Below are 25,899 nucleotides of genomic sequence, written 5' to 3'. Positions count from 1 at the left end.
TGCGGAAAGAGGATTTTTGATGCTAGTCAATTTTGATAAAAATTTGTTACCGTGGGAAAAATACCAGAAAATGTCTAAAATGCTATTCATTTGTTTTTCTGCACATTTGCAGATAGCATATAGTAGATAGTGCAATATCTATAATGGTTTAGAACATAAAGATAACAGCTGTATGTTTCTAGAGGGAAAATTGAACATTTTGTATATTCGTATATCAAGTATCAAGACTAAATACAATCTCATTTCAGGCAAAATGCAATTACTCACCATCTACTGCTTGGTGAAGCACCTGCAGCTTTCTCTGTCTTTCCTTAAACCTGTCATAAGCCCCAGGGAGGCCCGAGCCAACAGACAGAGCAGAGAAGTGATGAGGCCTCTGGCTCTTTAGCCCACCGAACTCCAAGAGACGAGAATCTCTTCCTCTGGTAGCCAACAACGGCGATGTGCGCCTGCCCGCTGAACGGGTGCTTAAGGCACTGCTGCCTTTGCGAGCGTCTTCCAAAGCTCCAAAACGAAGAGCCTCTGGATCGATGTAAGCCAAATCCACAGAGGACGCCCAAGACTTCCTGGCCTGTTTCAGCCCCAAATCCCCGCTGTAGAAGTTCAAAGACCTTCGGTCCAGTTCCACGGGCCGGCCTTTCTGTTGGGGGTGAAGAGGGTGCAGGTGGGGATAGGAGTGCTGCTGCTGCAGCGAGGGTGGTTTGGGGTAGAGTTCTGTGGGTGATTCAGAGTTTGTTTGATAATCTGGAACAGAATACTGAGGGGCTGCGCCATCTTCTCCCTTTAACATCTCCTGGATGGGGAGCGAACCCATGGACCGACTGAGGCCCCGGTTAAGAAACGTTTGCTCCTGATTCCTGGCTTTGTAGCGCTCCAGAACCCTGGGGGCGGCACTCCTTCCTGAGAACAAAAATCATTATTAAACTTTGAGGGATGGAACAAACTTCCAGAAGCCACAAACATAAATTGACCACATAAACCTTCATCTTGACTCTTGGTAATATGTTTTTTCTTTTAAAAGAAATCTAAAACCAACTTTCGGGGAAGTTAGTTAAAGATAGTTAAAAAAAAAACTTTCGGAAACTTTTAAAGCTGCTTTTCCTGACTGGCAAGACATTAGCAATCCTAAACCATTCATTTTAACATTTAAGAAAAAGATGGGCAAAAAGCAAAAAAATAAAGGACAATCATTCACGTAAAAATTAACTTTTTATTATTTAAAAAAGCCCATAAAGTGGGAAGTACATCATAAATATGTACTTCATTCTCCCGGAGCTATTTGAAACCCAAAAGACTGTTTAAAAAGTTCTCCAGAGAAATTGAACTTCCACAAAAAATTACATGTACATAAGTTTTTGACAATCACAAGTATGACTTAAATCGACTGGACTGAGAGCAGATCCCTGAGAAGAAAGACGCAAAGGAAGTGAGGGATGATCCTTGCATGTACTTCCCCCTGGGGGGTGGCTGGTGCTCGGTCGGGGAAACAAAGCTCTGATACAAAACGCCAAAACCAGCAGCTTCACTGGTGACTCAAAAATATGCATCTGTAATCAATGCCATGCGAAGCTTACATAATCACGATGACAGCCATGACTGTGCTCTGCTCCTTCTCTATAGCCTGGAGAAACACTCACAAACCACCGGGAACATTTGCTCATATTTTCCAGAATTAAATCCCCGAATTTGAGATTGAAGTGTGTTTGTTCACTCAAGAGTTTTCCTCGACAAAACTCAGAGATGTGGGCTGGAAGCAAATGAAAGCCTGAAGGAATGTCCATCTTGTTTCTATGTAAATGTGAGCACAAATATGAACTTTGTACATGCAAGGACACAGACTGGTAAGTGCTTAAAGCTCAAAACATTTTTTTTGGAATCATATAGTAGAAGCAAAACAAAAGCTTTAAAAATACCCACAAATTATCTTCTCGCACATATTAAAAAAGCCTTAATTTAGTGGCTCAATATGTCTATACTTGTCTATTAGCTAGGCATTCATAATAACCACTAATCCTGTCTTGATAATTAACTTTTATGAGCTAGCTTAGGTTTTTTTTAATAACACATCTTATACCATATTTAGAGTATTTTTCAGACATTCCAGTGGTCGTGTCTTACCTGCAGGCAATCCTTTACCCCTCAACCGCTCTCGAATCTCCTTACTCCTCTCTGGAAGAGACTCTCTATCCGTCACCAAACCATCCAACTGAGAAAAGAGTTGGTGAAGAGAAAATAAATAAATTCTGAAATCACATTTTCTTAGCTTTATCACCTGGTGTCTGTTCAGTCATTTTTAGCCATAAAAGTACCTGAGAGAGGCTGCCGAGCACCAACCGGACGAGCTTTCGGATGTAGGAGAAGGGGGGGTCCCCGCTGGAGTTCCTGATGTGTTTGCTGCAGATGTCCAGCACCGTGCGCAGCGACATTCGACTCACTGTGACCTCATCGCACATGTTGAGGAGCAGACTGTTCAGGTGCTCCCCCAGCTTCATGGGCTGCATCACAAACATGACAACAAAGCTTCACTCCTACATCACGGGTTACCATTATTTCTGCACTCAATTAGACCTCAACTCATTGCATCATAAAAGTTTTTAAAATCTGATCTAGTACCAAGTGTTGTCCTAACATTTTTGTAAATAAATGAGAGGTGAAGTTTTTATGGCTACGTGACAGAACATTGTTTATCTAGCTGAGCCTGAAACCGGGAGTTGAACTCACACAATGCCATCTGTTTTGCAACTAAATAACTCTTTTGGAGATAAGACAGAGAACCACCATCGTCGCATTCCATAATGAGATCACAGCTCCAAGAAATACATTTTTTTAGGTACTGATCTGTCATCGTTTGCCATCTGTGTGATGATGCAAAGATTTGCGTCAACATGGTGTGTATTTTCCTTTGAATGTGGTAAATCTGGATAACATTAGCACATAAAGCATTTGTTGTTGGATCTAGAAGCACTTATCTGACTATATATTATAGATATATAAAACAGATGTTGATTGCATCCTAAGAAAAAAGACAAATTTTATTAATTTTAAAATAAAAGAATTGATATTTTATTATTATGGTTTTGTTAACTCATATACTTCAACTTCGGAGTAGGTTTTCCACAGTAATGATTTTACCTGACTTTGGGGGATCTCATAGTCGGCCCCCCAGAATAAGGTCATTCCTAGAGAGTATATGTGCATCTGTAAAGAAAGGGAGAAAAAAAAGTCATAATTTTTTATTCCATCTTGGTCAAAGAAAATGTGTCACAATGGAGCTCATAAAGATGAAGAGAGTCAAAGTATAATTTTGTGTGGAAAAAGCAGAACCATAGAAATATTTTTTTTTAATTCATAGGAAAAAGAAGAAGGGCCTTCAGCTCCAAAAATCATTTTTCATTTCCATTTCTGTTTAGTGCTCAAGAGAGAAATGACTTCCTTGACTGGTGGAGTTGGTGAGGGAAAGAATAACCCAGGGACTGCCAAAGAATGCAACACGGCTCTCAAGGTCTTTCAGAAACAGACCTCTGAGCACAGATTTAAACACATTCATAAAAAAAATACCAGGAAGGTCAAAAGAGAAAAAAAAAACATTAAACTCCTTTCATGTTTAAAAGAGCATTGACTAATAATCAACTCCAGTCTTAAAGTGAAGGGAAAAGATGATGGCTTCTACAGTGAAATAACTCAGCTGGGAAGTCGAGCTCAGAGCTGGAGAACTGAGTCAGCACAAAACTAAGTTGAGGTCTGTGGGGTTTTGCCAGAGACAGGTTTCCAGTCATGCAAGCTTTTGGCTCTTTTAGCAAATGACCAGAGATGAAATGAGCGGGTGTGGCGATTCTCCACACTGCTGAAGATTATACAGGGGCTCCAGGCTTTGCATATGTACAAGCAGAGTGTGCTGATTTTTAATTAGCCGCTTGCTCTTACCAAACTTTTATTTCCATCATTGCATATTTTTTTAAGATATGGGTTTGCTAAAAGTTGATATATATGATTTAAAAACTGCATCAATTCATGAAAAAAGGTATAAAAGCTCAGAAAGTGGCTGAGAACATTAGTGTCATCACAGAATACATTTCTTTTATGGCTTTACACATAAAAGAATGACAAAAAACTGAAAAAAACGACAATAAAAAAATCTGTTATGTACATTTTTTATGAAGGGGAAAGATTTCCATCCCACTGAAAATACAAACGTTCTAGGTCAGAGACTGAATTCAAAATGTGCTTTTATTAGAAATAACAAAGGAGAAACCTGGAAATGAAATTAAATGAACTTGTTGGGATTATTAAAGATAGAAGATTAAAATGAGTTTTTACCTTTTCTATGTCAGAAACTGAATTCAGGGCATTCCCCTCCAGAACTTCTGGGGCTGTGAAAGCTCTTAAGTCCTTTTGTGTGACATACTCATCGGCAAAGGAGATGTTGCCCGATGGCATGAGCAGGAGCGACCAAGGGGAGATGATAAAACCCATGGCTGAAGGGTCTGGGGATGGAAACAAACAATGGAACAAAAAGGACACATTTTAGAGTTTTGTTGCCCTAATCTTAGACCTTTCGCCAAATAGAGGCAGCGCTAAAATGAAGCAAAATGTAGAGACTTTAGACAGCAGTGGATAACCCTTCACTGATGATTTAATGATTTTAAGGATGACTGAAGAAGTCATGCTGCTTTTTCAGCCTGAAACAAAATCACTGTTGAGGTAGAGAACCAGAGAGAAACAGCTACACGGCATAATTTCCCAGCCACAGATATGATGTTCTAGAAAACATGCAAGGAAATGCTTGAGCACGGTCACAAAATCCTTCTCTTCGATCTTCAGGAGCAACAGACTGAAAAGGAAAACTTAAATTTGCGGCACCACACACAAAAAAAAATGCTGTCAAAAGCTGGAATTTACAAAGTAAATATAAGTTTCCTGTTTAAAACAAGAGACCATTTGGAAATCTTACCCAATAGGCTGAGTCACAAAGTGTAGAGCACTTACAAAGCTCACAACAAAGAGCTCAACACAGAATGCCTCAACAATAAATTCATCTTTCAGCAAATGTCAAATCAAAATAGTAGAATAACATTAGAATTTGTGTTTTTCTGGCTTCAGTGTTGCTGATAAGCTGCTGTCTGAACATGAAATTAGGCTAATCTAGCATGCATTCAATAGTTTGTTATCTAAACACATATTTACAAACTGTTCTGCACACATTACACACAATTCCCTTGCAAACAGGCAGTTAAAGTCACTTCAGTAATGACTAAGAGCCAATGCAGAGTACACAGCAATTACCCAAAGGAAGATAACGAAACTGTGAAGGCATGGTGGGAAATTCCTCTGTCCAATCACAAGCACTGACGTATGGGTTCATGAAACAAATCAATATTTTACAGGCAGCAATCGCATTAAGTGTTTGACAATGTAGCAAGTAAATAAAAAACAGTTCCCAGCCTTTTTCTATTAGGCTCACTTTCTATTAAAAGTTTCACAATGTCACACTAAGAGGAAAATGTAAACATTCTTTAAGGTAACCTGTGTTGAGTTATAAAAGTCTATTGATTTAATGTTTGCATTAGATATTAACATAGCTCAACAACAGTAAATCATAAGTGAGTAAAGCAGCTGCTATAAAGTCTAACACTCTAAAACACATTGACAAAAACAGTAAGTCAGATAAGAGACATCTGTGACTGCAGCAGAATGTATTGTAAAAAACTATCAGTTATCTTTAACTTTATCTTAGAAGCTTAGACTATCACACAACCATACAAACGCATTTGTGCAGTCAACTTATCTCGACAGTGAGCTCAGAACAGTAGGAATATCTACCAGAAATGCAGGTTCTATGGCGTGTCAGGATTATCAGCCCAGTGACCACACATCATAACATGACGTTGATTTAACACGTACTTTTCCAGAACACGTCAAGATCCTGGTTGTGTTTCGTAAGCGATTACAATGACCAGCAGATTAAGATGACACAATTTTGTTATCAGGTACAAGAGAACTATGCATGACAAACCAAATCTACAGGCAACTTCTGACCTCTTTGGTATCTTATGATCTTTTTAGACCACCTAGTGCTTAAAGGACACCCGCAACGACGTTCCTATTTGTTGTTAGAGTTAAAGGGCCGATACCATGATTTTCTTTCGTTTAGTCTTTTACAGTAAACTATATCCATATGTGATCATATCTTATCTTTGGCACTCTAAAGAACTAATAATTTATGAAATTTGAGCTATTTTTCGTGAGTGTTTTTCTACCCAGAAGAAAGGCATCTTGATCTCTGAGGCACCGCCTTTCGCTGCTTGTAGGTGCCGCCCATTTCATGACGTCATCTTAGAGACAATATGGTGGTCAGGTTTCACTCACAAAAACAAACAACATTCGAAGTGTTGCAAAGATGGATGTCCATACAGTATATAATCCTTTATTAGTCCTGACCGGGGCTAGTAGCTAAGTGGAAAAATTAGCAGCTGATTGCCGCTAGCTGAGCGGTGAAGCTAGTGGCTGAGCACCACAAGCTGAGTGTTAAAAAATTGGGTGTTTGTTTTAGCTTGGGGCCGGTTCTGGCAGCACAGACTCTTCCTGAAAGGGGCTGTACTCAACTTGTGATGTGAGCTCACGAGAACCCACTCATTTTTGTGGCTTTGGGAGGGGCTGGTGCTCAGAGAGCAAGTTTTTAAAGGAATCCTTAGAAAAACGTGAACGGATCAAAATAGCACTTTGGGGTTGTTTATAGTGAAGAATAAACAATATAATACTGTCTGATATTAATTGGTGAAATTACTAAGTGTGTCTGCTCTGCTGCTGAGAAATAATTTTCCAGAGGGGCAAAAAATGTACTAGTACTTACTCATGGAGGTTAATTTAAAAACAAAATGAATGAAGCCAAAGCAAAAAAATCTTTTAACTGGTGGAGAGCTTTTTAATAAATTAAAAACTTCCCTGCAGTAATACAAATATTTTTGACAATGTAAACGTGTTTATTACAAGGATTTATAGATTATAAAATTATAGAACTTTCTTTTAATTCATGCCTTTTTTTGTCTAAATTAAGTGTTTCGACAACTGACAGGTGTGTCACCCAAGTTTCCCAATTTTCATAAAGTACCAGATGTTTAATTACATATATTTATATATATATCCAGTTTAATGCCACTGTTAAAATAGTAATTTTTGTTGCCTTTTTCTGAACCAGCTCAACACTACTAACAAGAGGAACATCAGGAAGCAGTAAAAACCCTGAGGACAGCTAATTCTACCCTGTACCTTCAAACTTACTGGAACTGCAATAGACCATGTGCTAAAATAAACTTTGGGTCTCTTAGATAAATTCTGGATTTCACTTTGAAAAACTGCCTGTTCTCATAGCATTAAGATTTCTATAAAACCATTCTATGAAATGTGCCTACCTTTGTGGAAAAGTTCTTGGAGGCTTTCTGCGCTCTGGCTCAGCAATGCCCAAACTTCCTCCTCCTGCAGTGGGCCTCCTCGAACCTCCAGCGCTTCTGCCAGAGACACGTGCATCTTTCCTACACAGACAGAAAATGGGGGAAAAAAAAGGTTAAAAATTGTATTTGGGTGTAAACAAAAGTAGAAACAAAAGAGCTCATAAAGAATGAGACCAGTAATTTATTTTTCCTTTTGTTATTTGGTCAATAAAAAAAATAATAAAAAGGGGTCAAACTTAATTGGTGGCCTCAAAATAAAGGTTTCGAACACCATTAGTAAAATGTGCATTATACAATATCATAGCCTCATACTGCTTGACCCAAAATATGAAAAGAACATATATTTAAATGAATGGCAAAAAACAGAAAGCCACATATTTGCATTTGATTATTGTTGTGAGGTTATCAGTATTTACAAACTGTTTCTCTCACGTTTGTTTTAAGTGTTAATGTAGAACATCCTGCACTAGTTTATTGAAAACTAAAGACTTTTCCAGATCCTCAAATCTCTACAGTGGAAATTCCAACTTCCTCAGGGTACCTCTGATTTATGCACTCCCAGCCAAGTCAACAAATTAGTGTAATCTTCCATTTGTAGGAGAGACTGCTGGATATTGCATTTTTAAACTACCTATTTTGACTTGCAAATGTTTTATCTTTTCCCCCAAAATTAAGCAGCACATTACTTCTCTCTAGCATGCTATTAGTGATGTGTGGTTGACACTAACAGCTCTGAAAATATGTCTCTAGAAAATGTCAAACAGAAGTCACAAAGACTAAAATTACAACATGACTGAAGGAGGCAAATTAATATAGATTTGAAAGCCTCAAAACTAATAATTTCAATATTATTTCCATTTATTTTAAACTAAACAATCTGACCAGAAATCTAATTTTTAATAACATTGGACAAAACCAAAACATTGATTTAGTTTGGAGAAAGATTTTTAAAAACTACACAATTTATTATTTATTAACCCAAAATGAAAAGTCGGTGTGTTTAAATGATAATTTATTTGTACTTATTATGGGTACCCTTAAGAAGTACTAACATTTAATAAATATATATTTCCATTTGTTCTAACTTGTTAGTAAAAAAGGTCACAGAGAAAAATATTTTTTCTCTGCAAAATAAAAGATTTAAGAAATTAAGCCGTGGGTTAAAAATAAAGACAAAAATTGTCCAAAAATGGTTTGGCAGCTTAATATGTAAAAATCTACTTTTCTGATTACAAACCTAAACTGCAATTTTATTAGAGGAAAAAATGTCTGATAGTCTAAAAACTATTAAATAAAGTAAGCTTTAAAATCTACCCATTCAAAAAAAACCCATTTATTTTTAGTATGAGGAAATAATGCAGATAAACTAGCATTTATTATTGTTGCAAGTGGTGGAGAATTTAGGTAAACGATGACACACAGTAGTTATGCAGCATACCAGTAACACGTGACAACAACCCAGTTCATATGAGTAGACATTTTTTCTCGGTAGTAAATTCTGAGAAAAAAGGCTTACCGGCAAAAGGAGTAAAGGGAAAATCAAAAACCTGTTCACAGCTCAGAAAGAAGAAAAACTTAAGGAGAGAAACTGTACCAGAATACTTGCTTCAATGCATGTGATGCAGCAAGCTACAAAACTGCTGACACATGACTAATACACTGAATCCTCTCATATGAGTTCCAAACAACTCTTTTCCAAGGGAACCAATAGTCTAAGTTGGTGGTTAAACGTATTTTAATGTGACGTAAAAGGTTGTATGAGTAGTTAGATTGTAACTATCCTGCTGCTTTACAAACTTGCAAATGCTTTAGGATTTGGATCTGAATCAACCTTGAGCAGGACAAAAAGTCATGAAGGATGTTATCTGTCAAGTCTTTATCTGAACTCCAGACACTGCACATAAAACAATTGTCTCAATTCCTCTGTTAAGCAATGGCATGAGACCAATGCCAGCGAAACTAGAAGCACCAGTTTGACAGACTGCAACCAGCTGAGCAGAAACTAAAGAGTCAAACACTTCCAAAAAGTACTTTCAACATAAATCCTTTGCTTTTCCACAAGTTTTTGAGGACTTTGTAACATTTGAAATGTTTGTCATTTACATTTAGGCATACTGCTACATGAAATAAGTAAGAAATGAAATATTGCATAACATTCAGGCGCCATCATGCAAATATCCCAGGCAATGCAAACCATCTAAAAATATCAGCCTTCTACAAAAACATGCAGGTAGGCATGTCCGTTCAGGTATTTAATGCTGAAACAATGCTGTGGTCAAGAGGTCAACTCAAACAAGTCTTTACAGAGTAGAAAATGACAACCCAACACTCCTCACTTCAATAGAAGGAAGTAGACCTGCACTTACAACTTGATCTGTGGCCTTCTATGCGGACAAATTAAGACTGAACAACTAATAAACTGGGTTTTCTTAACTTTCATTACAGTCAACATGGGAAACGATTCTTACAAGATATAAAGGAAAGAAGTTATCGACTTAACCAAATTAAAACAGCTTTATCTCACTAATTTCTGTTACTTTTTTTAATTCAAACAAAATTAAGACATTTAAAGAAGTTTTTGAGGGTGAAACACATCGGCTGATGACCAAAATTTGTAATATTTGTGTGTGATCAGCCCTGACTGAGGAACTTCACATACTAACCTAAACTTAGGCATCTTTTGCAGACCACACAGCGACTCGTAATTAAACCACATATGATCAATATATTTTTAATAAAAACATGTATACTTTTAATAGAAAAACAACAGTTGTTTGGGGTTGCACGTCACCAGTACAATACCAACAAAGACTAAAACGAATCGATGATAGACCAAACTTCACCACATACACTCAACAGCATCTCCCAACCACAGCCAGACCAAACTATTTTTAAGCACACATAGGTTAAAGCCAAGTTTTTTATCTTTTTTCCCCCCCAGAAACTTGACAAATATAAAATATAAGATCAAAATCCAGGATATCAGGAATTATGAGGTAGAATATGCTTGATTTTAATTTATCCAAAAAAAAAAATAAAAATGACCTCCACTCCAGAAGGAAGTGAACACATTTACAAACGGAAACATAAAGTAAACTAACTGACAGGAATTTGTTTGGAATTCTACAGTAATGCTTTTAGTTTTACTATAAAAAGCAAACTTTGGACTGACAAAATAAGAACATTCATCTGGTTCTGAATGTGATTTAAAGCTCACAGAAGCAAAAGTGAAATCAACAATAATCAGTATCAGTCAATCATATCACTTCTTGGAATCAGCTAAAAAAATTGGTTTCACAAATTAAAAAAAAAACTATATCATCACTTTACATATCAACTTAATACCCAGTATTTTCTTCTTTTTATGATGTGTGTTGTATTCTGCTTGAAATACAAAAGAAAATACATTTTGCAGAGGGTCCAAAAAACCTTGTATAAGTGATGTTTAGATTTTTTTATCCTAAAAGAACTTGTGCAAGTAGTGGTTGATATAGAACGTTTTTAACAAAAAATATATATTTTTGTCACAACTGTTTAACCCAGTGATGGCTTTAACATCTTGGCTTCAGTAACTAACCACCATGGCAGAAAAGTCAGGGGGCCAGCAAAGTTACTGGGAAGTGTCATCCAGAAAACACCGCTGTAAATATCTGCACTAAATTTGGTCCAGCCAGCTGCTGAGCCGTTTATCTGAACAGGAGAGCATCTGACCTGCATGCAATTCCAAAACCTCTGGGAACCATGAATCTCTGTATGCAGCTTCACAACAAGCCATCAAGATGTGCAGAAATTCTTCAGCAAAGATCAAAAAAGTTACCCAGGAAGTTATTTTTACCATTCTCAGGATCTTTTTGATTGTTTTTGACATTTTATGGTCATACAGAACATGTGTGTTACTTATTCAAAGCCTTTGCAATAAACTCTGAACTCATTAGCTTTGAATGAATTTCTGAGACCAGTGTCATAAACAATAATGCCTTAGTTCACAGAACAGAGTTAATGAACAAGCATGTCCTCAGCCCAAATGTTTATGCAGGAATGCAGGTTACCAATCTAGTGAAGGGGAGGCGTGAAGTTTGAGGCCAAGTGGGATACTACCCATCTTGTTCATTACCCATGAGAATGGGGAGAACCGGTGCTGTGAAGACTGATTGTTTTGTGACCCTTGTTATTTCAACAAAGACCTACAGTGGAATGTTTTTTATCCTCACCGAGGCTGCTGTGCGGGCCAGCTCCTCTCTCATTGGACTGTGGTCCAGTTCATTATTGAGGGTGCTTAAGAGCTTCCAGCCAAAACAGCAAACACAAAAATCCTTCACCAATTGAAAGCCTCGTTTTCCTTCTAGTTTAAAAAAAAATGTTGGTCCCGAGGACTCCCATGTGTTCCCAGATAACTGAAACACTATAGGTGAGAGGAAAAACACCACGACTGCTAACAAGGCTTAAGCTGCTTACAGATTAGTCCCTGGAATTCGAAATAATTAATCCAGCAAACATGATAAAGTTCCTAACTCCAGAGTTTAGGGAAAACTTTTCCCTTCCACTCAACTTCCTGTTGTGACAAAGATACACCCCATGCGATAGAGTTAAAGACAACCCATCAAAGGGCGATAATGTCTGCTTTGATTTGTTTTTCATGCTTCCAAATGAAGCAGAAACAAGAAAAAAATGAACTATTCATCTGTTTCCCAGCCATTTTTTTAAAACTATAGAAGCTAAAAATAAAAAGCAATCATCATCAGGAAAAGAGATTTCACATTAATTTCCAAATGCTCCACTCCTAATGCTAGCCACGAGGAAGAATGTGTTCATATCCCCACAGATCAGCACTGTGGTTTCAGTTGGCAAACAGAAGCTGGTGAAGTGTACCGATACTACACTGACAACAAGTCTTTGTGTTTTTAGTGCCAGGAAAATTTTGAAAAAAAAAAAAAACTCAAGGTGAACATCCATTCCCTAAGCCACACAATGCTATACTGCATTCAAAAAATAGTCCTATACGTTATCTTATAGTCATTGATACAAGTACAGTGCACAAACATACTGTAGACCAAAACTGGAATGCATACCACTGAGGTAATAAAATGCAAATGTCAGACCAGTGACTCAAACCACAGACATCACTGCATAAAAACAGACACGTGAAAGCACAAAAATGTTAAGATTATCAATATAATACCCCCATCTTGCATTTTACGTATACAGTCAAAAGCTTTTTGCTTCCCAAGACTACACAGGAAGCATGGTTACTTTGACGACGAGGTGTTAATCTGTTTCTTGTTAGTAAAACAGCAGTGGGAATTGTACAGCTGCGGTGCCTCCTCTTAAAAAACACAGTTTCTCTTTACTGTTGTTAGCCATCAAACCATTTAAAATATCACTCCAATCATCTTTTAACTTTTAAACTATTTTAAAAGTGTTCTCAGTGATCTTTTAAATATGATTAAGCAGTTTTTACCCCCCTCAAATGGTTTTCTAGGACATAATTTCTGCAGAGCGGCAGTAGTTTTTTTGAAATTTGCCTCTGGGTTGTGGGCAGGACTGTTTTTTTGCAGAGTAAGACGACCCTTTTTCCATCTGTGTACGGGCTCTCCCACTAGCTTACAGCCCCTCACAACCCTTACATAAATAACATGACCGGTGCAAAAAAAGCAATATTGGAGCTATCCAGCTGTACAGTTTGAAGCCAGATGCCAGATCAGACGTGGAAAATGAAGACGTACATTGATGCAATTGTCTACAGGCGGATGAGCGGAGCAGGGAGCTTGTGGCTTGCCGTAGTAACTTGTAAATCTCATTACAAGCTTTTTCCAAAGGAATTTTTTTGTCTGCTTCAAAATGATTTGAATAAAGAAATACTCAGACATGCAATTTTATTTGTTTTTGTCCTCCATCATGAGAAAAATTTAAAAAAAAAATGTTAAAAACACCTTTCAATTACAGTAGGTCTTTCAACATCAAGCTGTCAGACTTTTGCAGGTGATTTTTAAAGCTGTCCAATGCAGTTGTGATCCAGTTTTGATAGGCTAAATAAACCAGGTAGTGAAATATGTTTCAAGCTCAAGCTTAGAAAGACAGCCAGGAATATTTTTGTCAATTATCAGAGCAGCTCTGGACTAAAAGGCCCAATTTCTCATTTTGGTCTGGACCTCATCCGCTACATTTCTGCTAATCACAGGGTTGCTGTTGAGCACAGTGGCATGCAGAGCATGGTTTTGCAAGACTTCACCCCAACCTCCCCTCTTCTCAACACAAAAACCCATGCTGATGACTACTTCCAAGCTTTTTCCTATACTGAGGCTCACATTGCTTACATCATGCTCTCTCCATATAGGTACACAGTTCCACTGAAGACTTTTCAGTCCAGCAAGACACTGACCTTTGACTTTGGGCTGACTTTAGGAGTTTTTTATGGTAATGAAGGGGGAAGCGGTAACAAAAAAAGTGCCTCGTTAGTGCCCCATAAAACCTTCAGTCTGGTGTGACACATACTATGTCACTGACCAGTAGAGATTGCGTGCTAAAATCGTATTATTTACTGTCTTTGACACATTTTACTGTACATGGAACTACAAATAGCTACATAAAGCCAAACTTTTATCATCTTTTGATCCATTTTCAAAGCTGTCCCAATTATTTTTCAAAAATATGATTATGGGTTTTTAGCTAAAACAAAAAAAAAGTTTCTGCAGAGCCACAGTAGTTAATTGTGGGTAGGACTGTGGCGCAAAGTAAGCCTATCTTAAATTCCAGTCATCCACCTGTTTACACACTCCCGCTAGCTTACAGCACCTCACCAGAGCAAAATTGGAACTATCCAGCCATAGAATTGTGAGCCAGATGCCAGCAGACAAGCAAAACAAAGACATACATGGATCTAGTAGTCTAGAATTTAATGCATCAGAATGGTGCAGAGCAGGGAGCTTGTGGCCCACAGATTGTAGCTTCTACGTCACTGCTACAGACTTTTTCTAACAGCATTTTTTCGTCTGCTCCTGCTTCACAACGATATGACTAAATAAATGCATTTTTAAGGTAGATTTTCTCTTATATTTCCCTTTTCGTGAGAAAAATGCGACAAGAACACGTTAAAAAAAAACACGGTTTTAATTAGAGGGAGGTCTATTCTTCATTTTCGAAGTGGTTTCTCTTCCCTACCAAACCCAAAACACGGTTACTGGAAAACTAAAGATGCCCAAAACACTAGAGTGCTGTTAAGACATTAACTTAGCAACAATTTTACCCAGTCGTAGTTAAACATATACCAATTTAAGAGCAGCTTTTTGACCAGCTTAAAACATTTCTTAGTCAAAATAGTTTTTTTCCCCCTTTGCTAGTTACGCTAAACTTAGCAACAACAATTTATATATTTGCATCGAATTGAAGGTAATTTTAGCAAAACTTACCGTAAAGTTGCGCTTGCTAAAAATAGGCGAAAATAAAGATTCAACGAAGCTAGGAGAGCGTATAAACGCGGCTCCAGACGCCATCCCATCCACAAAGCAACATCTTGGATAGTTGACTACACAGCGAGGCGGGCAACAGGTCTACCTTCCCACAATGCATTCAGCCAGAAGAAGTCCTTAGCACTTCCAAGGGGTTTTTCCCCAAAAGCGCATCAGTAAAACGAATAATAAAAAGCAAAAAAGTTAAAACAAAATAAACCCTCTTGTAAAAAAGGAGGGTTTGAGGGCTACTCTACAGTTTCTTGCTCTCTTCCAGCGAAGAAGCCAAGTTAACATTTCTGCGGAGGAGCGGAACAACCCCTCCCTCCGCCAGCTAGCGTGGGCTGGCGGGGAGTAACCAGACACCTTCCTGCGGCCGCTGATTGGCTCACAGCCGGGGGACTGTCATTTGACCGTTTCTATGGTAACGCACAACCTGGAGCAAAATGTACCGCGTTCACAAACGAAGTAGACAAATTAAAATACATCTGTGGAGGTAAGAACCAGCATATATATAGTTATATAAACTTTGAAAGAGTAAAAGTAGCAAAGTAAATAATAAATATAACGAAAACAATAGTTTTGCAAAACTCCCTCCTTTTATTCTTTAACTATGAACATATAGAATAAGAGACTAAAAACATAATCACATGTATTATTGATATTACAATGCTACTATAGTTTTTAAAGGTTTTTCTCCTTTAATTCAGTTTAGCCATATTTTTAATGTTCTGCATTTGATTGAGATAGGTGGAGATATATATACATATTTAAAATTAAAGCTAGTTATTAATTTGTATTAAAAGCAGGTTTTTCTTACTTGATTTAAATAAAAATAAATAAATGACAAGATTTTCTTTGTATTGGTGAGTTTCCCACACCATCAAACTAAGTCAAGTATGAAGTCAGGAAGCAATTCACTGCTGAGTACTTCCTTCCTATGATACACTTCATGGCTGGCACACTTATGGTGTGTCTTGCGCCATCAAGTGGTCATTAGTGGTCAGTACATGCCGTATTCCATTGAAAATGACAGCGGTTCCTTATTTTATCTACTTTATATACTTTATGAATACTTTGATAGTCTCCTATAAATTGTCTGTATATTATGGAAATACAATTTACCACATGAAAAGCTAAATACTATCTAAAAAATGGAAAAAAGCCAAGCCATTTTGAGTGCATGTGTGTTGTTTAATCTTGACTCAATCAAAAGTTTCACCACCCCCCAACATTTTTTTTCAAATTCTTACTTATTCCCACCAAATATCATTTTTAACATCAACTGTATTTATATGTATATCAAAAAGGTTCTTTTATATGAAACGTAGTCCAATTTGTCCAATCTTTTTATGGGATTTCGTGATTTGAAGTATTTGATAAATCACAGCTGAAGCCTCTATTGACTCACCAGCCTTTTTCTCCACCAGAGGCAAAAAGTTCCTCATCAAGATGCAGATTCATGTCTGTGAATAAAACATAAATGTGCCTTAAGTGGGTTGTACTTATTACACTGGTAAACTAGTTCTATTTTAGAGACCTTTTAGAGGACTATTTGCTAAAAAAAAACATCTGGCTACAATTACCTGTGATGTAGGTAGGCTGGTTATGGTCATGCAAGACTTTAATTTATCAACTTAATACAGTGTGTTTTTGTTTAAATACCTCAAAAATGTCCCAATTGGTAGATTTTATGCTTGACTTAAAGTTTCTACTTGAATCTCCATTGAGCTGTAAAGAAAAACATCTATATTAAAAACTTTTTTATGAATCTCTTGCTTTTTTTATAGGTGGCGTATAGTGGTGTTTTTTCACTTTTAATTATTAAAATATTGTTTTTTAATAAGTCAATATAGTCAACAAATCACAAAAAGAAAAAAATGCTCCGTTTATTGTGTAAAAGCTTAAGGCACGAATGTCCAAAGTCTGGTGTGTGGGTCATTCAAATTTCATCTGGCCCACATCCTCCTGTCATAAAAACAATATATTGCGTCCCCCCAGCAATTTCTTAAAAATATGTGTACCATTTCTTGATTGCAATTGGCTAAATTCCATTAAAAGTTATGAAAGTGGTTCAGTGAGTATGGTTAACCATCACATATTTTCATCTCACAAACTCTGACCCGCTTTGCAAAAAAGAGTTTAAACATAAAAAAAAAAAATTAAAAAAACAGCTTGTAGATGGTTAAAAATAAGGGCTTCATGGTGGTATAGTGGTAAGCACTGTTGGATCTCAGCAGAGAAGTTCTGGATTGAATCCTGGTTTGGTTCTTTCTGTGTGGGCTTTGCATGTTTCCCCCTTGTGCATGTGTGGCTTTTCTCCAGACACTCGAGTTTTCACAGTTTAAAACATGTTTCATAGGACGATTAGTTACTCTAAAATTGTCCCTTTTAGGCAGTGGCGGACTTTGCAGTTTTGGGGCCCTCTGCAGCGGTTGCATTACTTTTTTTTTGTAAATAATCCTTATTGAGGGTAAAACATCAAATAACTTCCTTATTCTTCCTAACATCCAAATATTTTAAAATGCATTTAAAAACTGAAATTTCAATTAAATGTTAGAGAAATTTATTTTTATGCATTATTTTTACCTGGAAAAACATTACATTTATTGAATACACTAATGTATTAGTTATTCACTTCCAGATAGAAAGAAATTACTAAAATAGAACTTCTGTACAACCAATATTTGGAAGTCTCTCGACCCTAATGGAGTATTCTTTTAGTGCAGGGAGATGGGGGAGACAAAACTTTCACATGAGCAACCTTTATGCCATTTCAGTACTTTCTGAGGTGTTTTTTATGATGCAGTTAAAAAATAATAACAATAGACATAACATTTATTTGAGACATTTTTATTAGACGTTCAGCTTGGGGCCCTATAGAGTGTTTGGGGCCCCAGGTAATCACCCACCTTTGCCTAAAAATAGGTCCGCCCCTGCCTATGTAGTTGTCTGACTGTGTAAGGTCGTATAGGATGGAGTGGCAAAATGTCATTTACCCCATTTTTTGCTATGTGGTAGCAGGGAAAGGCTCCAGCAACCTCTAGCCTTGCACAGGAGATAGAGCATGCTTAAATTGATTTGTTCAATTTGGTGCAATGGAATGTAATTTACTAAATAGCTCAGATTAGAAGAACACCGTAAGGCCATAGACCCAAATCAGACCCTCCCCATCCCATTACTTTGAAAGTATTAAAACAGGAAGTAGTTTCACCAGAAACATCCCCACACTTTTGAATGTGTCAGCTTCAATTGAACGGTTCCAAATCCTCCTGAGTGGCGTTCTGACATGTTATCAGTGAGATGCTGACAGTTTCTCCCCCTCCCATCCGGAGAGACAGCAGCACCCATGTGATCCTGTCCTCTCTCTCGATTTCTCCGGCCGGGCTCTTGACGTCAGACAGGGCCCGAGCGGTTGCTATGGCAACACATTTCCCTACCCCTCTCCTCCTCCTCCTCCTGCTCCCCTCCCTCGCTGGTAGGTCCACAATGGTACAGCCAGCATCTTGCAGCACAATGGTTGCAAGGTGGTGAGCTGGGGGAGAGTGATTCAGCATCAGCAGACCTCGGTTCCGTCCACCTTTGCTTCTTTACTTTTTCCATCGCCCTTTTTCTACCATTCTTCAATTTTGTTTTTATTATTATTCTATATTTGAAAGCCACGCCATCAGCACGAGCGTCTCCCACTGCGCCCTCAGCAGCGATGGTCTCCGCAGCGTTTCTCGTCGGGATGTTTTGAACAGGACTGACACCGGACTGGGATCGTCATCAGCTGGCACGGAATGGTAAGAGGCCGCCCGGCGGGCTGGATGCTTGGACCTGCGGCTGTCAGGAGGGTGGAGGGACGAGTATTGATTGGACGGGGGGGTTAATGAAGTCCACTGGTGATGTCTCGGTGGGGGGGGCGACTATTCCACGGCCACACTGACTGCTTTTGTTTTGCAACAACTCATTGAATTAGTCCTAATGTTAAAAAAAATCCTCTAATATCTGCATAGAAAAACATAATAATTGTCTAACAATACATTTCATTTAAAGGGCTGATCCTCAAATGTTTCCATTTAAACGGCTGATGTCTATTTGTTTTGTTTTGCGGGAAATATTGGAAGGATGTGTCAGATAGATGAAGGATGCTCTTGGAAACACAAGCCTGGCACTGGCAACAGCATGTAGGCCTACAGGCAGGGCTGGCTTGTCCCTCCTCCCTCTCAGAAGTCAGCTGCACCTTGTGCATTATGCAGAGGATCCCTCACAGCAGGATGGTGGGACCAGATCCTTCATGAGTCCTAAACAACTGTGATCGATGCTTTCTAGGTGGATGATGGAATGCTGGAGATGGGAGTGTTGTGTAATGATAAAGTTTGTGGAGAGTTCTGGATTTTTTTCATCACGTGTTATTAAACTGGAATTTCCTCTCACCACTTGCACGCTCTTTTCACTTTATTCTGTACTCTTAAGAATCAATTCTGCATTGGTTTTCGCAAGGTGAACAGCACGGTTGAACGGTGCTGTAATGTGAAGTGAGAGAAAGTTTAAAGGTGTCACAACAAAGTCTGAGATGGGGGGGGAGCGTGGGGTTTTGCCGCTGTGACCTTGGGTGCTGAATAATTCAGGAGCAGGCTCCCATGCTTGTGCGAGCGCTGCAGGAAACACAGCGTCGGAGTTAAACAAAGCTTCATCTGGGTGTTTCTGCAGTGGTAGTCACATCTCCATTTTAAGAAACACACTGATCTTCCTTTTTCCCCGTCAGCTGTAAACAAACGCGATGCATTTATGAAAAGGGTTACAAAACAAAAGTGTTTCAGTGGTGGTGGAGTCTCTGAATCTTCAGATAACGAATGGCAGTGCAGTGATTTCTCAGGGGGTTGGGTGTTTATCTAATGGAGAGTCATCAATGAGAAACAGCTACCAGCAGGCTGATGTTCATGTTCCACTGTTTTAATTTCACTTTGCAGAGATGATGATGCTAATCCTTTGTTTTGTAATAAAATTAGGGTTTGTAGTATGATTAGGGGGGAAAGCATTTTAATTTCTGATAAGAATGCTTCGTCAGCCACATGAAAAATGTTATTTTTTACTGTAAACAAAGGTGGCATTATTAAATATCTCTTTGAAGATTAAAAGCATTTCAAGTAGAGGAATGTTAGAAACTAAGGGTTGACATTTTGACAACAATCATATCAAAATTTGTGGTTGGCGATTCGATTCACTTTTGATTTTGGTTTATTTTGAACGATCGGATTCACTGACCTAAAATCGATCGACATCTTTAGCCAAAAAATGTAACCAGTGCAGGTTAAGTTTTCCAGATTCTTTGTATTTCTTGTAAATTAAATATGTGCACAAACAGCCAATCCATTCATGTTTTAGTTTCACAAAGTGAGCTCACTGTTGTTTTTCTGTATCAAAATAATACAAATGCAACATTATTACAACATTCTACCACACTGTATGGTCAAGTTTTTGCAAAATTCAAAAGTGTATCCTACTGTTTTTATATGGAAGTTCTTTAGTTCCATCAGACTCTGAATTTTTTTAACCTCTGAATTTTTTTTCTGAAATTTTTTAACCCCTGAATTTGTATCCTGAATTTTTGAACCTTTAAAAAGCAAGGGTTGAAGAAAAATTTAGGATAAAAATTCAGAGGTTAAAAAAAATCAGAAAAAAAAATTCAGGGGTTAAAATTTCAGAAAAAAAATCAGTGGTTAAAAAAAATCGGAAAAAAATCAGAGGTTAAAAAAATTCAGGATAAAAATTCAGAGGTAAAAAAATCAGAAAAAAAAATCAGAGGTTATGGAAATTCAGAATAAAAATTCAGGGGTTAAAACATTTCAGAGTCTGATGGAACTAAAAAACTTCCGTATTTTTACTGTAATGATTAACTGATTATTTTTTGCTACCATCACATATGTATTATAAATAAGCCTACCATGTATCAATCCAAATGGTAATTCCCAGATTTATTTTGAAGCAATTTTATAATGGTATAAGTTGATTTGATTCAATTAATAACTTCCCTCAGACAGATTGATCTGGTTGGATACATCGATTTATTGATTGACTGATTATTCGTTACATCTCTATTTGATTGAATTGGAAAATGGTTTATTTCAGGCAATCATAGAAAGAATAATGCATAAACAAGACAACCAACAGAGGTTCATACTCATACAAAAGCATATCAACATAGGATAATCAGGCATAAAATTGATTGGAAAATACTCATAAGTTCACAAAATAATTTATGCAATTATTACTCTTATTCGTAAATAAACATGTTTGTTCTTTTGTATATAGAAAATGACACAATGAAACTATCAAGTATTAAGATTGCCACCCCTGCTATTAGAAACCAATTCATTTTTTAGACATTATTCCTGTTCAGCAAGCTGAGCACAACTACTTTTTATTTTTAAGCACAATAATTTCTTAAATATTTCAATCAGATGGTTGCTCAAGTCATATGTAAAAAAACTTAAATAAATTGTTATTGGATAAACATTATAACCCAGCTCAAAATGTTCACTTGTTAAATATTTGACATTAAATCAGTTTAAAGGTTGTTTAGGCAATGGTTGATAAAAATTGGACAAAATGACATATAAAAAACATGTTTTTAAACATTATAATGTAAAAAAAGTTTAAAAGTTTTAGGCATATGTTTAATGTTAAATTATAACTAATTATTCCAAACAGGACACACAGCAGGGCACGAAATCGTCCTTCACAGTTTAGAAAGATGTGATAGCACAATATTTCTGCACATTTGGTGAAAACTTGTGAAAGGACTTTAGCGAATGTGACAGGACATGAAGATAGTGATTGGTTGCACAACTGGCAAGACCTTTCGGGCAGCATGCTGTTTTTGGCACCTTTTAAGAGCACAATTTCACAAACATGAGCTTTTCCACATAGCTTTGTCCATTATACAGGATTTTTCACATCACAAGTTCAAGTTCAAGACTAGATTTTTGGCTTCACTTTAAAATGACACTTTTATTTTTGGGAAGTATTGCTTACTAATTATTTGGTTAGTATTAGTTATAAAATACCTATTTGTTTCAAAACAGACTCAACATATCCTTTTTATAAGACAAGATGTCCCTGCAGGATGACAGGTTCCATCTCTGGGGCTCAACAAACAAACCACATGTTGTTCTCGAAATAAATTGAGTTGAAAGTAAAAAAAAAAAAAGATTTCTGAAAAGGTTAAAGATATCACTATAATCAAAAACAACAAAAAGTTGCTGTGTTTATCTACCAACACGTACTCCGACAGAATCAGATTCACAGCTCCACTGGTGGATATTATCGGACAAATACGCAGCTTTTATTTGCTTTTACAGACCGGCGAGTGGAAGACTTAAAGCTGTGTTAGCTTTGGTCCCAATCTCCCAGCAGCACATCTGCAGAGAGTATTAAGGGGCACCAAAGGTCAGATATGGCAGCTTTGCGGGTGCCACCACAGGATTTTAAAGGGAGAATTAAATCCTGACAAATGACAATTCTAAATACCAAAATCACTGAATGTTCTATCAGCTATTTGCTCTGTTAATAAACACCATCAGGTAGCCAGGAAAAAAAATATAACCAGGGTTGTGTCTGAATTCCTTCACTATAGTGCACTATATGGTGTGTTTGTCATTTTGTAGAGCTACAATTCCAAAATTTGGTGCTCTAAACATTTTTTAGGAGTCTCAGGGTACATTGATGCTCATTAAATTGACAAATATAGACCACAATGCATTGCGTTTGAACAATTAAAAAAAAACATGCATTTTCATCAAATTTTTTGATAAACTATCCAAGTTTTCACCGTCAGAACACAGCAGATTTATAAATAGTCTTTGTAAGATATTAATAGTTTTTTACTTTGTTATTTACCGTCTAAAAACAGAAAAGTTTTGAGCATGTTTGAACTGGTTTTAAAATCCAAGGCACTAGATTACAGTTCTCTAATTTAACTTACCTTGGGAGCGACTGAAGGCAGAGTATGGCTCAGACTGGGCTGTATGGGGTTCCATTTGGGCCAAAAACATGGTTTTGCGTCCACTGTCTGTGTCTTTGATCCATTGCCAACTGAACAAGTTTATTGAACATTTGTTCATGTCTATGTACTGCTAAGCAATATCTTCTGCGTATCCTGTGAAATGACAGGAGCTAACGACGCTAGCAACTGTTGCTAAGGACTTTTTTGACGCCCAGATCCAACAATAGCAAATGCAAAGTTTTAAGCATAAAGCTGAAACATCACAAAGGAAATACAAAGCGTGGACATGCAGAAGATAATGCTTAGTAGACTTTCATATTAAGGCGGGGGGCGCAAAATATCAACTTGGGGGGGCAAATGGCTCCCCAGTTTGAGACCCCTGCACTCAACAGCCCCATGCTATTTTGACATATAAATATTAAGTAATAAACATAATAATGAGAGTTTTGCTTGACAAATGTGACAAATAAAGAGATTTTGAATCCTTTGTGAAACTGCTTTACATGCTTTCTTTCCATGTCTTCTTTTAATCTCCTGAATGTGCCTCTGGCTTGGTAGCAGAAACTGTAAATCAGATCAATGTTCTCAGCACCTGCCAGAGCCCTGCATGTTGTTACAGTGCAGCTTATCCCAAAACTGCTGTGCAAGCAGGTTCTTGAGCTAACCTGTCCACAGAGTGCTTAAAATGAATCAAGAGACAACAGATGAAAGTTTGAAAAAAAAAGCTCTGAAGAGGTTTGTGGAGTTTTTTCCACAAATCAATGAGATCCGCTGAACGTTCAGTCTTGTGGAAGAGCTTGCGTGTCATGTTTTTCCTCGGTCTGGCCCTGAAGCTGGAAGTGCTCCCCTTCCCCTCCCCTGATCCCAAATGGGAGGCTGCGCCGCGCTTGGCTCAGGCTGCACAGTAACAGCAGGGCAAAGCTGCATACTGCAGGAGTGAGGCTGAGGCTGCTGAACCAAGCACTCACAATAGAGCGAGGAGGGAGGGGGAGGGGAAGCGGCTGCAGCAGGCTGGAAGTCTGGGAGCTGGAATGGTGGGAGCAAGGGAGGGACAAAAGAGAGACAGGGAGCGGAGGCTGTCGACCAGCGCTGAGGATGGAGAGAAAGAGGAGATGGATTTACCGAGCTCTGTGAGACATTCACAGAGTTTGGCTTTCAGGAAGGAAAGATGGATAGAGAAAATGGAAAAAAAAAACAGTGAAGCCCGAGGATTTGATCTGGGACGCTGTGCTTTATCACTTACAAAAGTCGATCAACTTGTTCCTGTGTGGTCGTCCTTGGAAAGGATTACAGGGATAATTATTTGGAAAAAAACATGTCTGGGTGAGGCTGTGAGCACCAGTATCCCCACGTTACAGTACGGGTGTGACGATTCATTTTAAAGATTTAAGTGATATCATAATTTTTGGTTGACGATACGATTCAAAGTTGATATTGGTTCATTTTGAACAATCTGAATTAATTGGACTCACTGACCTAAAATTGATCCAGGATGTCTTTAGCCAAAAATACAACCAGTGTGACACAAATAAATAAAATGTACAAATCAATTACCTGTATGTCTGTGCAAAATTCAAAGTGTTGCCATATTTCGGACTGTACTGACGATCAGTTTTCGCTACAACCACATGTGTTGTCCGCTATGATGGTCGTTTTTACTGTTTCTCTTTGTTTTTTTTTTACACATATCAACAGTGGCCCTGAGGTGCAAACCAAAATCATGCCTCACAAGAAAAAAAATGCTCATAAATTCATTCTTTCACATCACGAGCGGGTGTTATCCACATTGCTCATGTTTACACACTATGGACAATTTTGGCTATTTATCATGCAATCATTTCACTGAGAACCATTTATCACCTTGGAAATAAAACATGAAAACTGCTGTGATTCATTTCTGTGCAATAACATCCACATTTCTTCTCTTGGCAGATAATTTGTTATGTGAAAAAAGTACATTTGCTCTATTAATATGGAAACCATTTAAATGTCCCATTTTTTTACTCTGCAGAAATGCACAGCACAATTTTAGAATCCAAATCCTTAACTCAATCAATCCTCAGTGTCAATTGGCATCTTTTTCTCTGTGGTTAAACACAGTGACTACACATTTCAGGATAGGACAACATGTTTTCCAAAAACACGTCACACCATTTCAGGGTTTGCTGTTTTCTCTAAAAGGTTTACCTATTTTTTCTTGCTTGTAAAAATACCAGACTTGAATTTTGATGCAACCATTTTCTTTCTGTAGTTTCTAAAATTATGTAATATTTCTGTTTTCATTTTTATCTTTTATTTGTATTGTTGCAGCTAAATTGTCATTACAAAACCTTTTTTGCCTTTATGTCACTTAACTGCACCTCTCCAATACTAATAAAGCACAATAGAGAATAATTCAATGCAATGCATATAGCTTTACAAATTCTAAAAGTGTTTATGGTAACACTAGTTTGGAATTAATTATTTTATTTGTGATGTTTAGTTGCACAATTCCTTATTTTCTTTCACAAAAATAGATTTTTGTTTGTCAGTTAGTAGTTTTGAACAATCCAACATGGCAGTCATATTGATAATGGTGGCTTAAATATCATATTTTTGGATTAGCAACTCCAACTATATTCCAAACCACTGCAGTTATGTTTAAAAAGCAAAATATATTATTATTATTATGAAATACAAAGATGAGTCAGTGCTTTGTAAAGAAAAAACATAAAACCAGGACAAAAAACAAAAAAGTTGTCTGGGCTCGTTTACAACAAATTCAGTCCAGATCTTTTTTTAAATGATCAATGTTGTTATAAAAACAGACTTTTTATAGTTTGGTGAGAAAAATATAACATCTAAGATTTTGCTGAGGATGATTTTAGGCAGCTGTGAGAGAAAGAACTCCCTCTCATAGGAACATATTTCCAGCAGTTTGGATCTAAAACGAGAAACACAAAATAAACATTTCAAATTGACATTTAGCAGAAAAAGTTAGAATAAAACGGCAATGTTTTTGTTTGTACTGAGAGAA

General features: G+C 37.3%; 2 protein-coding genes across 6 annotated transcripts in view; one reads left to right on the top strand and one right to left on the bottom strand.

Annotated features, from left to right (window-relative positions):
- Positions 1 to 15,173, bottom strand: part of ptpn13 (protein tyrosine phosphatase non-receptor type 13) — a 47,983-nt gene extending 32,810 nt beyond the window's left edge. For 2 of the 4 annotated variants that reach the window (XM_024299839.2, XM_024299840.2), the window contains exons 1-7: positions 14,855 to 15,173; positions 7,410 to 7,529; positions 4,318 to 4,484; positions 3,133 to 3,198; positions 2,310 to 2,495; positions 2,119 to 2,206; positions 268 to 900 (exon numbers count right to left, since the gene is read on the bottom strand). In XM_024299839.2, the coding sequence (XP_024155607.1) occupies positions 268 to 900; positions 2,119 to 2,206; positions 2,310 to 2,495; positions 3,133 to 3,198; positions 4,318 to 4,484; positions 7,410 to 7,524 (1,255 nt within the window). In that variant the 5' untranslated portion in view covers positions 7,525 to 7,529; positions 14,855 to 15,173. The remainder of the gene's footprint in view (positions 1 to 267; positions 901 to 2,118; positions 2,207 to 2,309; positions 2,496 to 3,132; positions 3,199 to 4,317; positions 4,485 to 7,409; positions 7,530 to 14,854) is intronic. The other 2 variants (XM_024299842.2, XM_024299843.2) reach the window with 1 other exon arrangement.
- Positions 15,174 to 17,578: 2,405 nt separating this feature from the next.
- The window catches only part of mapk10 (mitogen-activated protein kinase 10), a 40,815-nt gene continuing 32,494 nt past the window's right edge, over positions 17,579 to 25,899 (top strand). The window contains exon 1 of one of the 2 annotated variants that reach the window (XM_024299844.2): positions 17,579 to 18,678. In XM_024299844.2, coding sequence (XP_024155612.1) covers positions 18,676 to 18,678 — 3 coding nt within the window. In that variant the 5' untranslated portion in view covers positions 17,579 to 18,675. The remainder of the gene's footprint in view (positions 18,679 to 25,899) is intronic. The other variant, XM_036214592.1, reaches the window with a different exon arrangement.

Source organism: Oryzias melastigma, linkage group LG12, assembly GCF_002922805.2.
Source record: "Oryzias melastigma strain HK-1 linkage group LG12, ASM292280v2, whole genome shotgun sequence".
Classification (NCBI taxonomy): domain Eukaryota; kingdom Metazoa; phylum Chordata; class Actinopteri; order Beloniformes; family Adrianichthyidae; genus Oryzias; species Oryzias melastigma.
The sequence above is the reverse complement of the archived record's forward strand: the minus strand, read 5'-3'. Positions and strand labels throughout refer to the sequence as shown.